We start from the raw sequence: 16,064 nt of genomic DNA on the forward strand, positions 1-16,064 counted from the left end.
TGCGGGAATAAAATGCAAAAATTTTGAAAAAGATTTAGCAACGATATGCTTGTTAATAAGTAACTTTTAACACCTAGTGTGATTACACGGTGCAACTTTTAATTTTTGATCTATTCTATTGCTTATATTAAAGTCTGAAAAGAGAGAAGAGAAACTATTCATTTGTCTAAAAAAACATTTTTGTTTTATTGTATTCAAAATTGAGTGCAAAAACCGTTTTGGAATTCGTTGAATCAGAATGAAGACGGGAATTCTCATACCTCAAAATATGCAAAATTCGTCTTATTAATAGCGTCAGTTTTTTTTTAATGACATACCATTTATTTAAAATAAATATTTTATGACTGTTTTGTGATTCTGTTCTTTACTTTATTTTCAATAGCCGCCGATTGCGACTAGCTGGATAAATGTTCGCTAAAATTTTCAATTAAATACTTTAAATGTTTTATTAACTTTGTATCTTAATAGTTTCTTCAGCAACATATTTTAAAGTCTGAAATTTTGATAGTCGTACTATAGAAACCTACATATAACTAGTACTATAGAAGCCTTACGATATTATGTTCGTTGCATTATGTATCTCCATAATTTTCCGTCAACTCCCTTAAAATTTGAATTTGGACATGAGATTTAAGCGGAAATGAAAAACTTCACAAATACAAAAGCCTTTTTTTTTTTTTTTTTTACTGAAGCCAAATATAGTTTTTTAATTATATCACTATAGAAAATCGAATCCCTCCGCATTGAAGTGTTATGTGTACTACAAAATGTTTCTTCATAATATCTCAAAGAAGCATTCAATAAAAAAAATTATCTGATTCATCACATAATTCAGTTTTCAATTTTCTTTTCAAAAAGATTTAAATGAAGTAAATAATATTTTATTTCAGACAATGAATGTACTTTTGAAGATAATTATGAAAACTACATTTTACACATTACTTCGATCCTATGATATGTAGTAAAATATTCTTGACAATTTAATATTTCAGCCTTCTGCGATCAAACCTGACCGAGTTATAAAGTTTTGAATATCATTATTTGACAATTAACAATTTCAGCTTTAATCAAATCAGCTTTGGGGAAAGTCCAGGCATTCATTGGCCTATTTTCTTCAAGACAGTCGACGGAGATATCTAAAATCGCACGTTTTTATAGAATATTCAAGCTTCGTAATTCAATCGGTTTTGGTTGCAAAAAAGTGAAATTTTTTTTATTTAAAATACTAAGGCCTTAAGAATATTTTATTAAATATGACACACAAACTGGGGATTCATATAAAATTTTAAAATGCTTAATTCATCAGAACATTTATTGATTCAAACTACATAAAATATAATTATTTATTTCATTTAAGATTACGATTTAAGGATAGCCTTCTTAAAAGTTTTGATTGATATTTTCTAATTAAATAGTACAAGGAAAAAGATAAATCTAAAAAATAAATTTCTGAAAATATCCTATTTTTTTTAATTGGCTAATCTGAAGTAAATTTTAACAAAATTTTACCAAAATAGTTAACATTCTGTACAAAATTCTAATGGGGTAATTATAATTTCCTTTACACATTAGTCAAATAACATAGTTATTTTCAAAATGGACTAAGATTGACTGAAAAACAAATATATTATGCAGGTTTGTAAGTCACAATATAGAGGGGTTTTTTTAGATTTCCCAACTATTTTCTAATATAAATATGTGTATTGAAATATTTAATTCATTTTATTAAAAATAGTATAATATTTCCTGAAAATTTCAATACAAACGTTTAATTAGTATTTAATTGTTATTAAAAATATTATGTTAAAGGCTGATCACGTATTTCAAAAAAATAATTTTGAAAAAAATGCATTTAAAGTTTGCAGTTATTATAAAAAAGTATTTCCTCCTTAAAAAGTTGTCTAAAATTCTTCTCACTTATAAGTTAAACCACTTTTTCTTCATATATCGAGCATTTTTTTCTTTAACTGAGCTCGTATTTTTGTCATGTGAACATTTGTAGAAAGAAATGAGTGTCTTTTTAAACTGCGTATACGTTTCTAATTTTTAAAAAAATGGCTTGTCCTGTCTATTACTGCCAATATTCGTTAGCAAATTATTTAGTATGCACCATATACCAACCTCACCTCCATTGAACGTAAAAAAAGTTCAACGAAATGTTGTTTTGAAAATATATTTCAGAGTAAAAAAACCTTAAAGCTTTCAGTGACGTTCTGCGGGGAAGTTCTATTTAGATATCAGTTTCATGAACGGAGGATTTTAGATTCGATACCCGGTCCCACTGAAGAATTGCCATGCAAGTGGGTCTACATGCGCTAAATCGTTATAGCCAAATTTTTGTGGGGTGAGGTAGTTTGGAAAATGGGGTGCCAGCTCAGATATCACTTTTGTCATCTGACCACAGTTCAAAATTATAACGTCCATCCCAATAAAGATTAACGTTGCTTTAAAGTTCAACGCAAATATAGCTAAATAATTGGTATCTTATGTCATTTTATGTTGGAAATTTTTTAGCAAATTTTGATCGCAAAGTTTCATGTATATTGGCTTTAAGAAATTTTGAGAAGTCAAGTCCTTTTCCATATAAAGTTTTACTTTGTGCCTTTCTTTGTTAATATGTTCACCAGCTTTTGGCTGCTGTGGGACATTTCCCATGCAAAAAATGTCTAGTTCAGTGACAAAACACCGCAATGGCTTCAGATTGTACACTTTTAAAGCCATCAGGATTGCAACGAATTTCAGTTTTTTTATTAGTTTTGTAAATAGTCGAAGAAATTATCTAATAAGATCCCTTTCCTTCTCCTAGTCCCTTTTTTGACATTTTTCTAATTTTCGAAAGAAAATTTACATAAAATCTAAATAAAAATTATAATGTGAACATATGCGTGAAAAAGTAAATATGTTGCATATTAATATACAGAAACTAAGAAAGTAGTTCAAAAAGTTTTGGTGGACACTAGTAACGTCATAAAAGTATTATTTATAACTGAACTAACTTAAGAACCAGCGGTCTTAAGTTAGAACCTCAAAACCCGGTCTCCCCTAAACTTTCTCGCATACTTTCTGATACATTTGTTATTCTAGGGAATACCTTATACGGCACTGGAATACAAGAGTTACGAAATATTAACTTTTGACGTGAATTTAGCATTTTTATTGAATCTATCGTGTGATACTTGGCGAATTATTTGGGTGATTAGTCCCTGGCATCCGTTAATAATATCCAAAAGTCGAATTTGGGCTTTAGACACGTTTATCTCAACCGATTGAAATAAAAATTGGACACAAAACTACACTTGTAGTCACACATTCTCATGCCAAATTTGACATGCTTAAGTCATTGCGTTTTGGAATTATCGCGTTTACTTATTTCTGAAAGTACAGACCGAAAGACTATCAACCAGTAGTTGGATTTGGCTCAAAATTTGGAAGGTGTCTAACTATAGATGTTAAATTTGTATATTATCGAATCCTATCTGTCTAGCTCTCTTCGTTTCGTAGTTATCATGTACGAACAGACGGATAGACGGAGTTCCTCTGAACAGATTTTACTCAAAATTTGATAGAAATCTCTAAATTTGGTGTGAAGACCGAAAACCAAATTTCAGTCATCTAGCTCAAATCGTTTTTGAGTTGTCTTTGTCATAGACAAACAGACAGATATTTCCCAAAAAATGTTCTGTTTTTTTCAAGGAAGTCTAAAACATGGAAATTAGTCAAAATCTCGAGTTTTGAAATTTTTGACTATTACTATATTTTCTCTATACTGAGTACGCCAGAAAGTAAAAATGGTAAAGAAAAAATATGCTGAAAGCTGCATTATGCAGAAATTTCTGGTCATAGGAAGCAAACAGCAATTTTTTTATTAGTTATATCTCAGCTCCTAGATGACATAAAATGAAAATAAAAACTGGTTTGGGAAGAAAAATATCTTGAATTAAAAGAGTTATTTATTTAATTGTACTATGCGTCCGAAAAATGCCATTTCCAACGCAAACAGTCATTTTAAGCTATTTTTGAATTAAATGTATGTACCTATTACTGAAGTTTCAGAAATAGGCTGTTGGAGCCTGATGAGAGCGGATATATTTTATATATATTAAATTGTTGGCCTCAAATAAAAACGAATGACTAAATTAATTATACAAATATTTTAAATGATCACAGAAAACCTTTTCTTGTATTTATTCCTTTAGAAAATATCACTTTTCTTATTTATTTCATTTCATTCAGACACGTGTTGAAAAGTGTACTTCTAAGTTTATTCTGTAGCAAGAATGAACTTAATCTTTTAATTTGAGCTTCTATCAATTTGATGGCAACACGTTGATAAGAGCCAATTTTTCTCATGCGCGTGCTCTTTATATGAGCATCGTTAAGCTCGTGCTTTTTTTTTTTTTTTTTTTTTGTGAAACAAAACTATTGGAAAATATAATTAAAATATTTTTTAATTCATTAAAAATAAAAACACCAATCTTCATAATAAGCAAATATAATGATTAAGTATTTATTTTCTGCTTCTCGAGAGAAACAATAACAGCTTTTAAAGCAGATTGTAAAAAAAATGCAAAAATATTTTCCTGGTGTATATATTTGTTTCTCTGAGTTTAAAAAAGTTTAAATAATTAAAAACTGTTCGAATAATTGTATCTGAAGTTTCATATGCTGTAATCAAACTAAAAAACTATGCCCAGTGAAGGCACACGTCTAATAAAAAAGACATTAACCAACCTGCGCAATATTTACTCAATTTCTATTTCAGTCGGCTTAATTCATGTAATCAAAGAAAGAATTATATAATCGATTTTTCATCCACTCATGTCTAGAATTGTGGAATTTTCTGCATCATGTACTCTTGATGATAATATACTATTTAATATTTTATAAATTTAATTAAATTTTCATTTAAGCCGAGTGATGCCCCCTATAAGTAAGAAAATTTAAGAAAAATTGATTTCAAATTCTATAATTTTTATACAACGAATTTTAAATTTAAAATATAAGACAGAAAATAATTAAAATATTCCACTAATAAATATACTAATAAAAATGAGATTTTAAAACTTTATTCGGTGTTAGTTCGATTGCTACATCACCATTAATTTTCAATTGAAGAATCCTAGTTTACAAATGCCTTGTTTGAACTTAAATAATATCAATAAGTAAGTTGTTTAAGTAATATCGATGGTGTAAGAGGAAACAAAATTATAAATATTAAATTAGTTAAAATTCTCTTTCTAAAATTATAATTCAACATTCAACTTCTCTAAATATTCAACAACAAGAATGTTTTTTGGCATTCTATTAGCTACCTTATTAGGTTTGATTATAATAGAAATATATTATATTTATATTATAACTGAGTTTCGATATATAAATATATCGACGAAGGCTGCAGTTAACAACATTTGCTGAAATTTTCACAAAATTTGTTATTGATTAATAATTTATCAGAACTTTTTTTCAACTGAAATTTAGATAAAAATATTCTCAAAGAAACGAAATTTACGCGGACTTGTCCAAAGAGCTATCTTTCCAGTGATTCTACTAAAAGTGTGTTTTGTATGTATATGCGGGGTAGGGGGTGGGGAGACATTCATCAAAATTATTTGTAAATGCAATGTATCGCTCTGCTTTTCAATGTTATAATAAATTTATATTAAATAAGATATGTTGCAATAAATATATCTGTGTAATAAATATATTATGTAGAAATAAATCCATGTAATAAATATATTATATAGTTATAAATCTACGTAATAAATATATTATGTGGTAATAAATCTATGTGATAAATATATTATGTGGTAATAAATCTATTATGTTGCGATAAATATATATATGTAATAAATATATTATGTTGTAATAAATATATTGTTACAGTTACGATAAAAATCAGTCACGTAACTACAAAGTGATAGGGCGCCAGTGCCCATGGATTAAGGAAGCTCCAATCCAAGGTATTATAGCTTATTTATAAAGAAAGATTCTTGGGTATGGAATTTGGGTGTTATAGATTGGGCTTCTTGGGTATTGTAGATCTATTAACTATAAAAACTAATTTGTGTCCTGAAGAGTTTATTGCTTTAATTCTACTAACAATTTCACTTATCAAGGCAATATCAAGTGCCTATTTTCAAAATTGACCAGTTAACGGTTTTTTGAAGAGTATACTCGTTATAAATGTATTATGACGCGTTTATCATGTTTGACGCACGGGTTATGACGCATAAGTCATGAAGAGTTATTATATTATAATTATTATATTTATTTAATAATTGTTTAATTATTATATTTATAATAAATTGTGTGTGTGTGTGTGTGTGTGTGTGTGTGTGTGTGTGTGTGTGTGTGTGTGTGTGTGTGTGTGTGTGTGTGTGTGTGTGTGTGTGTGTGTGTGTGTGTGTGTGTGTGTGTGTGTGTGTGTGTGTGTGTGTGTGTGTGTGTGTGTGTGTGTGTGTGTGCTTATGACAATTTGGATACGCATTTTCCGAAGAGGTTGGAATGGTTAACTGGTTAAAATTTACAAAAGACTTTATGAGAAATTCCATGGAGCAAGAGAGGATACTCTATCTACCAATGCTCTATCACAAGAACATGGGATTTCGATATCATATACAAAACTTCTGTAAAAATAAATACTCGAAACAAACAATTCCAAATTGATTATAAAATATTTTTACTATATTAAAAAGCAATTAAAATATCACTACCCCACAGTTTTAAATGATGTCAAATAAAAATTCAAACACATATTGAATTATGCTTGTGCTTCTTTCAAATTATTAGATTCTTTAAAATCAACTCACTGTATAATATCGAGTATTAAGCGTTTGAAAAGTTGAATTATTTTTATAATTAGTCTTAGTGTTGTATGCTATAGCCTATCTAACTCACTGCAAACATTTGCCAGAGGTCCGATACTGTCTAGTGGCACTACTCTTAAAGTGAAACGAGGCATTTGGACATTGCCTCCAAGCATATTTTTCCTGTCTTGCACATGAGTAACATTTTCCTGGCATATTCAATTTTTTTTTCTTCTTTTGTTGTTGTTGGATTTTATTCTGCGCACAAATAATGTGTACTCCCTTAAAAGTCTCGATCGAAATGAATTCAGTTTTTTTCCATTCTTTTAAAATTTCTTAAAATACTTTCGCATAAAATTCTTGGTCGGTTTAGACAATACATAGAAAGTTTTAAATTGCTAGTGAGTTCATTTTAGTTGTTTATTCTTGAAAGAAACTATTTATCGAATTGATATCCAAAGCTTTAAAAGTTAAAACAAATGGGAAACTTAAGATATCCGACTAGGTTGTAAAAATGCTTCTTCCAAAAAAATTTAAAATTTTTTTATGATCTGAAAATAAAATTTAAACTTCTTAGATTCTAAAACAGACCTTTTTTTAAAAAAATATACGTAAGATAGAACTATATATATATATAGTAATTTCAATACTACCCAATAAATAAAAATGAAATCGGAAACAGTGGTATTTGTAACCGAAAATGTGTGATTTATTTTAGTTTTACTATGAAATTCTCCAAAATAATATTCGATATGTTTTTATATTAACTCTCTACCTACTCACCCATAATTTGCTTATTTTTGGCATTTCTGTTAAAAAAGCGAGAAAATTATATCTGTTTCCCGCGCTTTTTAGAAACCAATTTTAAAGTGCAATATCTAAACGCATTTCTGAGGAATGAATATTTAACTGCGACTGATTCACAGAAAACATATCTCGAAATTAATTTAATAAAATTTTAAGAAGTTTGGTATCCAATACCTTTGAGGGTGTGATAGACGGCGAATTTTAAGGTAGTTTCATTTATACATGCTTTACAGACACTTTAAGTTCAGAACAAAGACAAATTTTGACAAAAAAATCATTAACGGTAACTTCAAATGCTCCTAAAAAATTTTATTTCTTAAAATAATTTTTATCTTAGGACTTGTCACACTTTATGTAGTTTCAGCTATATATAGGTGAAATAAAAATTTAATGTTTCCATTATTTTTTAATTTACTTTAAATTTTCATTAAATAAGCAGTTTTTACAAAAACGAAAAGTGTATTTTTTTCTTCTAACAGTGTCCTTTCAAGTATGTTTTAGCTATCTGGTACAATAAAAAAAAGGTTTATGTATCAGTTTTTGTAAAATTCGCTTCCGAACCTAGTCTGATATCTTGCATCAATATTTTTTTTTTTTCAAAATAGTTTTTTAACCCTTTCTAGGGCCATGGGAAGTATGCTTCCCACCAAATTTATCAATCTTTGTATGAAATTATGTAGGTTAGCATAAGTTCTGACAAATTTTTTTAGTAAATCAGAAACTTAGAAACTTCAGTTCTTTATCTCAGACAAAATGATGTGTCTTAATTTGTTACTTAATTATTAACCAAATTAATTAATTAATCAAATTAAATTTATCTAACAAGCTAATTGAATCCCTTTTCTTATTCTAATTTCAAGCCTAAAAATATTTTAACATAATATGACTAGAAAAAAATGGCCCTTTAAAGGGTTAAACAAAGCTAAATATTATTACAAAATTTTCTTTTCCAGTATCTAAGAAGAAATTTTTCCTATTTACTTCTTGGGCATTACAATATGCGTTAAGTGCAATCTTCAATAATATGCGCCCAAATATCTTGATTGTCCATTACCTAGATACAATTAGATAAAACACAAAGAATTGTAATAAATGATATAAAATTATTAAGATCTACATTTTCTTAATTCTGTGCAAGTGATTAAATTCTAAATAATCCTTCTTAATTATATTTAAGATCAAATTAATTTTAATAATTTATGGACGAATAAAGACCTTCATCAGTGAAGTGTTTTTCCATTTTCTCACCGATCGTTTACTTTTACTTTATTTTATTTATTTTGTAAATTTCCAGTGGAAGAAAGGATATTCAATTTTCTTATTTTTACAATTTGGTTTCATCTTTTCAAGTACTAAATTTCGATTTATCCCTTTCTGACTGGGAACTTGCTCATTTTCCACTCATAAATATTACTAACATTTATTTTATAGTTTTTTTTTGTACTTATATAATAATAATATTTCTTTTCGGAAAGTGCAAAATATCCCATCCTTCAATTCACATCTTGTGTACATTTGAAAGAAGAATAAATTTAAAAGTAACAAATAATATTGTCATTTCAAATAATAAGATTTTGCCAAGAATTTTTATTGCATAACAATTGCTTTTTAAAATAACTTATCGAAATCATTCTAAAATTATGTAAATACCCTCTTTAAAATTATTTAGTCGGATATATCATAGTAATATTTTAATTATAGTTTGGTGCATGAGTCTGGTTATTGCGGCAAATTATAGCATTTTTTAAGTTATAAAATTAAATCACTCATAGACATTATAATTCAGTACAAAAATGACATCTGCTCTGTAAAGAAATAATAGAGAGAACAATTAGAGATCGGATAATTAATTAGATAGTGGAGAAAACGAAACATTTGCGAATAAATTTCCTATAATAAGTTTTTTTCTTTTTGAATATGTAAAAATATTGCTATGAAATATCAAAAACCAATTTTTATAAATAGGATGGAAGAAGTTTATTTAGAAATAAATTAAACAAAACAAACACATAAGATATCACGAAGCAACACATAGGATTTTAAAGAAACGTGACAAGAGAAGACACACTACTAGATGTTAGATTTGCTTTCAGAATGAGGTTTTCTTGAAATGTTTGAGCGAAGCCAGCTCGCTCAAACGAGTGAAATGTAATAAACAAGTAAATGGATGAAATTTAAATAAACACAGTTCCCTCAGAGTTTAGGTTTTGCAGTGTCTGCGTCGAGCGAGGCATACGCTTCGATAGCCTTGGTGACGCCGTCCAGGACATTCATTACGTTCTCTTGGGTGATCCCTGAGAAGAGAGATTTGCTCTTTCGGGCATAGCCGACGGTAGCCCCGAAGGGAATGGGGGCGGCGAACAGGCTGGTGAAGAGGGGCGCAACCGCAGCGACGAGAGCCACTCCCAGAGCGATGGGGACGATAAGGCTGATGGCCGTCCCAAAATTAAGCCGAGCTGCAGCGACATCGTTGTGACGGCCGCTCACTTCGGTCCTCATCGAATCTGCTGGTTGCGGCGATGCGCTGGCATAGGCAACGACGACGAGCACAGTGGCTAGGCAGAGGAAACTTCTCATGGTGAAAGGTTAATCTGCAACAAAAAATGGAAAAATTATTGATACCGATCTTCTGAATATATGGTAGCATAGTTTTTAATGATTAATAAAATTTAGCATTTGTAATTAAAATGTGTTGAAAATCTTTTCAGAAGTTTAGATTTGTATACAGAACGAATAATTTATTATTTTGTGCTTATATAAATGGAAGGCCTCTAAAGTTGAGGAATTAAATTGCAGTAGTGGCGGCTGCTCCATTGGGAATGCAATACAACCTGAAACTATTTTTTAAATGTATTTATTTTATAGTAGGGTGAAATACGGCGAGGTAACATTTATCCACGCTTCTTTACAGAAATTTTAATTATTTTGTAGAATTATAGATAAAAATAACTTTTTTGTCATATTATGTATTCAGAGTTTTGCTTGGAAAACTTGTTATAGTTATTATAGTTACAGTAATACAGAGATCTAAGCTCTGTCAATACAGCACTTAGAACGATTTCTCAAGTGCATCTCTGAATGCCGCGGAAAATTTGCCGTAAGCTTGTAGAAATCGAAAAAAAATGTGGTGGTTGCGAGATTATGAGTGCAAAGCTGAACAATCTAACTTTAAACTTAAAGAAACTTTTTTTTCTTTTTCCATTCTGCGAAATAATTTTTGTCTATTTTCTTAAAACATTTCTTCTCACTACGCATTGTTTTCTTTATTTTTACTATATTATTAAAATAAGGGGAAATTTCTCAATAAAAAGATTTCTTTTGAGATGTTTTTAAATAAATGCTCCTGCGTCAACTCAGAACAGAAAGATAAAGTGAGGTACTAAAAGTCACTGATTTAAAATTTCTAAAATACAAGAAGCTTGATAATGAATCTTAACATTTTTTTATACTTTTTGTAGCATTGTTTCTTTATCAGTTAACGAACCGCCTTTGAGTATTGTCTATATTATTGAGCCAAACAAAAATTAATTTTTATCCACTTTTTTTTATCAATCTTGCTTGAAAAAATTGAATTTTTTTATTAATTTTTCCTTAGCAAACACTCCTGATGACAGTACACTGTGTTAATGCTTTCTAAACTTAATTATCGGTTATTCAATCAATTTTCAAAGTTTGCCTCCAAGAGAGCGGCGCCACCTGGTAGTGAATTAATAAAATAATTGATCACATGACTCGATGATATTAATAATAGTGAATAATAAAAAGTAGCAAACAACAAGAATAAAGGATTTTTTTTATCGCATTGCCGAAAATTTGTTTTTCATATTTCATAAACCGTATTTATTAAATTTACTTTATTTTATTTTTAATGACAAGATTTTTCGTATTTTTTGAATTAAAAACGAAATTTTTCAGATAAATTGCTAAATAATTAAATACAGTGGAAATGAACTAATGTTCTTATAATTTATAATATTGTACAATTTTAAATGAAAATATATTAAATTTTTTTCATTAAAAAATACGATTTTTTTCCTGTAAAAAATATTTGTGATTAAAAGTCGAATGTTAAAACTATCTTATATCCAATTTACTGATATGTCGGACTTTGAAGGGCTGTCTTTAAATTCATATCTAAATGAAATAATAAGTATATTGAACAATATTTTGAATTTTAATCGTGTGAATTTCTCCGAATTTTAACTACTTTACTTTTTTTCCCCAAAAATAGATTACATTTTTGCCCTGAAATTCAAGTTTTTTTCATTGTTTCTTCAAATATTTTGTCATGTATTTTTCTATCATTGCTGAAGACTAAAGAACATGAATTCTATTTAATATATATATAATTTAAAGAGAGAGAAAAAATTTAATTACAAATCAGCGAAATTTAGAAGCACATAAATAATACATTTGTGTTTCTAATAGTGCTATGACGTCATGTGACACATTTCCAGTAGAAAGGATCCTGCAGACAGTAACGAAAACATATGCAGTACAATTAAAATATCATGGCTATAATGTTTCACGGTGAATTAATGAGCATGAAAATATATTTAACTGTAATTAAACATAACCAATTTCCCCAGCAATGCAGATGTTTCTAAAGGCGTAGTAATCAATAAAGACATTATTTGATTCATCATTGTTATTAGTATCTTATCAAAAGACAAAAATTAAAATCGAGGTGTTCCATAAGCTTTTAACTAAACTACATAAACTTCTTAATTTAAAGCATTGAAGAGAGTAAAAGTTATAAATATTAAATTCACTCCTTACACTTCAGTGAAGAATGAAATGTTATTACATATGTAAGTTCAAATTCTATTGAATTATCTATTGAATATTCGTTTTAAAAATCCCTGATTTAATCGCCTAGAATAAATGACTATCTAATTAATTTTCAATGTAAATAAATTATGCTTGAGGGTAACTTCATCTTCATCAATGCAAATGACTTGTTCTGAAGATGGAGACATACTCTTTGGGTATATACGAAATTCCTGCCTCTTTTGATGAGACTTAAATACTGCTCTAATCAATCAATCATATCTTTTCTAAATATCTAATTAAAATTTTGACAGTTGTTTATTTACTAAATGTATGGTTTTTAGAAAAGTAAAATATCAAATTATTCTCACTTATACCTAAAATGCTTTATTATTTTCAGAATTGTCTCTTTAATCGGAGTATTACCATTTCAAATAGAAAATATAATTTCCAAAAATAAATTATGAGCATATTTCTTTAAAATGGATTTAAATTTTGATCGAAACTCTTACGATTAAATTCGGTTTTTCCAATATGACGATTAAAAAATGATCATAGTAACTTTATTTCTAGAGAAAGAGTTAAAGATCTGATTCTTTAAATTTTACTGAATTTATTATCCCTAAATAAAGGGCATCTCCATCTCTAAAGGGCTTTCTCCAAATTTAATATCTTTGAATAAATCGATAGATTTTTTCAGATTTAAATGTGCTTGAATAACTTTAAGCATCATGATTTAGGAAAATAAATTTTATGCATTCTTTCAAAATTAGGATTTTTATTATATACTAAAATAAATCTATGCAACCATTATAGATTTTATTTCCTATTGTTAAGAGGCAATATCAGTTTTAAAGAACACAAAATTCTTAAAAATATAAAATTAAGCTCTTTTAAATTATTTTAAGTTTTTTAATTTAAAAATTATATTTAGTTTAAAAGAGTTTGTAAATTATATTTTGAGTTATAAATCCTTAAATTCAGGTTTTTATAACTTTCATCCAATAATTTGCCGGAAAAAAAAGTTAAATGGCAAAATAAGCAAAAATGAATGAAAACGTGCAATTTATCGTTTCATTATAAATATATGTTTCACCAAAATATATGTTTATATTCAACTAAAATAATATTATAAAATGTATTGTTCAATAAAGCAAATATTCGAAGAATTAAGAGGGAAAAAAGTACATCTTAATGACTTTTCCCAAAATGATATTGTAATTAGATTTAAATAGCTTTAAAATGTCCCAGGTGTCTTAAGTTTTAAAAAAATTAAATTCAATTGATAATAAAGATTTTGGTCAAATATTAAAAGAAAATAGTGTATACATTTTGTTTCGAGTATTTTTAGCTAGTAAAAACTCAACTTTAGTTCAGGAAAACATAAAATTCCTTTGAAAATTCAGTCAGTGCGCATAAAAATATTTCTAAAAAATTAGTATTTTATTGGAATTACAAAATCATATATAGTTTTGTTTCAAATAAATTTGCATTGGGTAATAAGAAGAAAAAAAATAACACAAAAAATTAAAAATGAAGTCGCCTGGAGTATTTTGAAATTTTTAAAATTTATACATCTTTTAAATATTTAAAAAATAATATATTTCGTTTTAAAATATTTTTTTAAGAAATTTGATGTGTTTATATTTGAATACATACGCATAAAAAATTTGAATACATATGCTCTCATAGAGTCCACTATCTCCTTAAGTGACGCCCTATTCGTATCTCCCCATGCAATCCTAAAATTTAAGATCACGTGAAAAATGCGAAGAGCCCTGTAATGAATATCTTCTAAAATTCAATGAAGGCAATCTTATTGAATAACCTGTTAAAACATGCGTGTTTATGATACGCAGATGGAATCCAAAAATAAGCGAATGAACAAATATTTTTCACAAGTAAGCAAATGAAGAGTTCTCACCTGAGACGAGGAGCGAGTTCCCAAATCGAGAGAGAGCCGAGGCCGTGGAAAGTAATGCTTTCCTCCATTGCCTCGCCGGTTATATATCCGCGGCTAATTACCCTACGCAAGACAGAAGGGTGGTGTGGCCCCAAATTCCGGCTGACACACTTGACCCCTGAACCGCGAGTTCACCCGGATGAATTTTTGGGTAGAAATGCCTCCTCGCCCCGAAGAAGGAGGCGGATGCTCGCTCTTGCCGAGAGGGAGTGAAACCCGAAATATAGGTCAGCAACAGGTGGGGATTTTCGAATGGAAAGGTAAAAACGAGCCGAATCTCTTTCGGCACAAGCGCGATCAGATGGGTTCAATTAATTAAAAGAATAGCTCGTTCGTGAATGCCTTTCAAAAAAGTGTAGCAGAACAGAATTTTTGTTAAAAAAAAACTAATATATCCGGCTCGCCATGGACGTATTTAACGTCTTTTATTAAGATATCCGATTAGATTGTAAAATTGCTTTTTCTATAAAATTTTTACTTTTTTTTTTTTTTTTTTTTTTTATGATCTGAAAATAAAGTCCAAACTTCGTAGGTTCTGAAACAGACTTTGTTTTTAATATATGTAAGATGGAACTATAAACACGGTAATTTCAGTTACACATAACAAAAAAAAAAAATGAAATCTGAAACAGTGGTATTTTTTAACCGGAAATGAGTTGATTTATTTCATTTTTATCGTAAAAGTCTCCTAAATAATATTTGATATGCTTATATTAACTCTGTATCTACTCAACCATAGTTTGCTTACTGCTGGCATTTCTGTTAAAGAGGCGTGAAAACTTGATTTGTTTCTGATACATTTGAATGAGCTAATTTACAAATACAATATCGAAATGCGTTCTTTGAAAAATGAATATTTCACTGTGATTGGTTCACGGAAAACATGATATCTCAAAATCAATTTAATAAAATTTCATAAAATTTGATATGAATGTATTTGAAACCTTTCAGGATGTAATAGATTGCTGATATACAAGACTGAACTCAGAACTAAATTAGAAAAATAAACTATGAAAGGCAAAAAGAATGTACAGTCTTTGGTGATTATCGCTTCTTAGAAGAAATATTATATATAAACATGATTCATTTTCCATCTAAACGAATGAGTCGAGCTGCATACATTGATAGAATTTAGGCCGATTCAACTGTTCAGCCTGCAAGAGAGAGAATACATGTGGTTCTTAATCATTAGGCACTGAAGTAAGGGAGTGCTTACGCTGCTGCTAGTGCAATGGAAGCGCCCCAGAAGCTTCTGAATTGTATTTTGTTTTGTGTTTGCTTTATATAGCTAAATATGCAATTAAATTTTTCTCTAAATTCCAGAGAATTCATTTACACAATTTCCTCACGAAGCTAAAATTTCAAGCAGGAAATTAAATGATGGGCTTTCGTATTTAATTATTATCAGATGATCCATGGTAGCAATGGTTCTATTTAATACGTTAATCTAAATTTCGAACTTATTTCAATTCAGAACTGCAAATTATTGAAAAAAAATATTAGTATTTCTAAATCATTATGTTGGTATTTTTCGTTTGTTAAATATTTCCGCATCTTGTATCCTCAGTGAATTCTCGTATTTTACTCGAAATCTTTAACGCTGTACGGTACAGGAAATTACTTAAAAGAGTTTCTTATTTTAAAATGTTTTGAATGTATTTAGATATGAATTGATCTGTTTATTTTGAAAACTTTATTGTACTGTTTTCGTATCCGAT

At 28.5% G+C, this 16,064-nt stretch overlaps 1 protein-coding gene across 1 annotated transcript; it reads right to left on the reverse strand.

Annotated features, from left to right (window-relative positions):
• Positions 1-9,676: 9,676 nt before the first annotated feature.
• Positions 9,677-14,383, reverse strand: LOC129972451 (uncharacterized). Its single transcript, XM_056086593.1, has 2 exons — positions 14,308-14,383; positions 9,677-10,204 (listed from the first exon to the last, which is right to left on the reverse strand). The coding sequence occupies exon 2, from the start codon at positions 10,188-10,190 to the stop codon at positions 9,807-9,809; it is 384 nt and encodes a 127-aa protein (XP_055942568.1). The 5' UTR covers positions 10,191-10,204; positions 14,308-14,383; the 3' UTR covers positions 9,677-9,806.
• Between the last annotated feature and the right edge of the window lie 1,681 nt (positions 14,384-16,064).

Source organism: Argiope bruennichi, chromosome 6 (assembly GCF_947563725.1).
Source record: "Argiope bruennichi chromosome 6, qqArgBrue1.1, whole genome shotgun sequence".
NCBI classification, from domain to species: domain Eukaryota; kingdom Metazoa; phylum Arthropoda; class Arachnida; order Araneae; family Araneidae; genus Argiope; species Argiope bruennichi.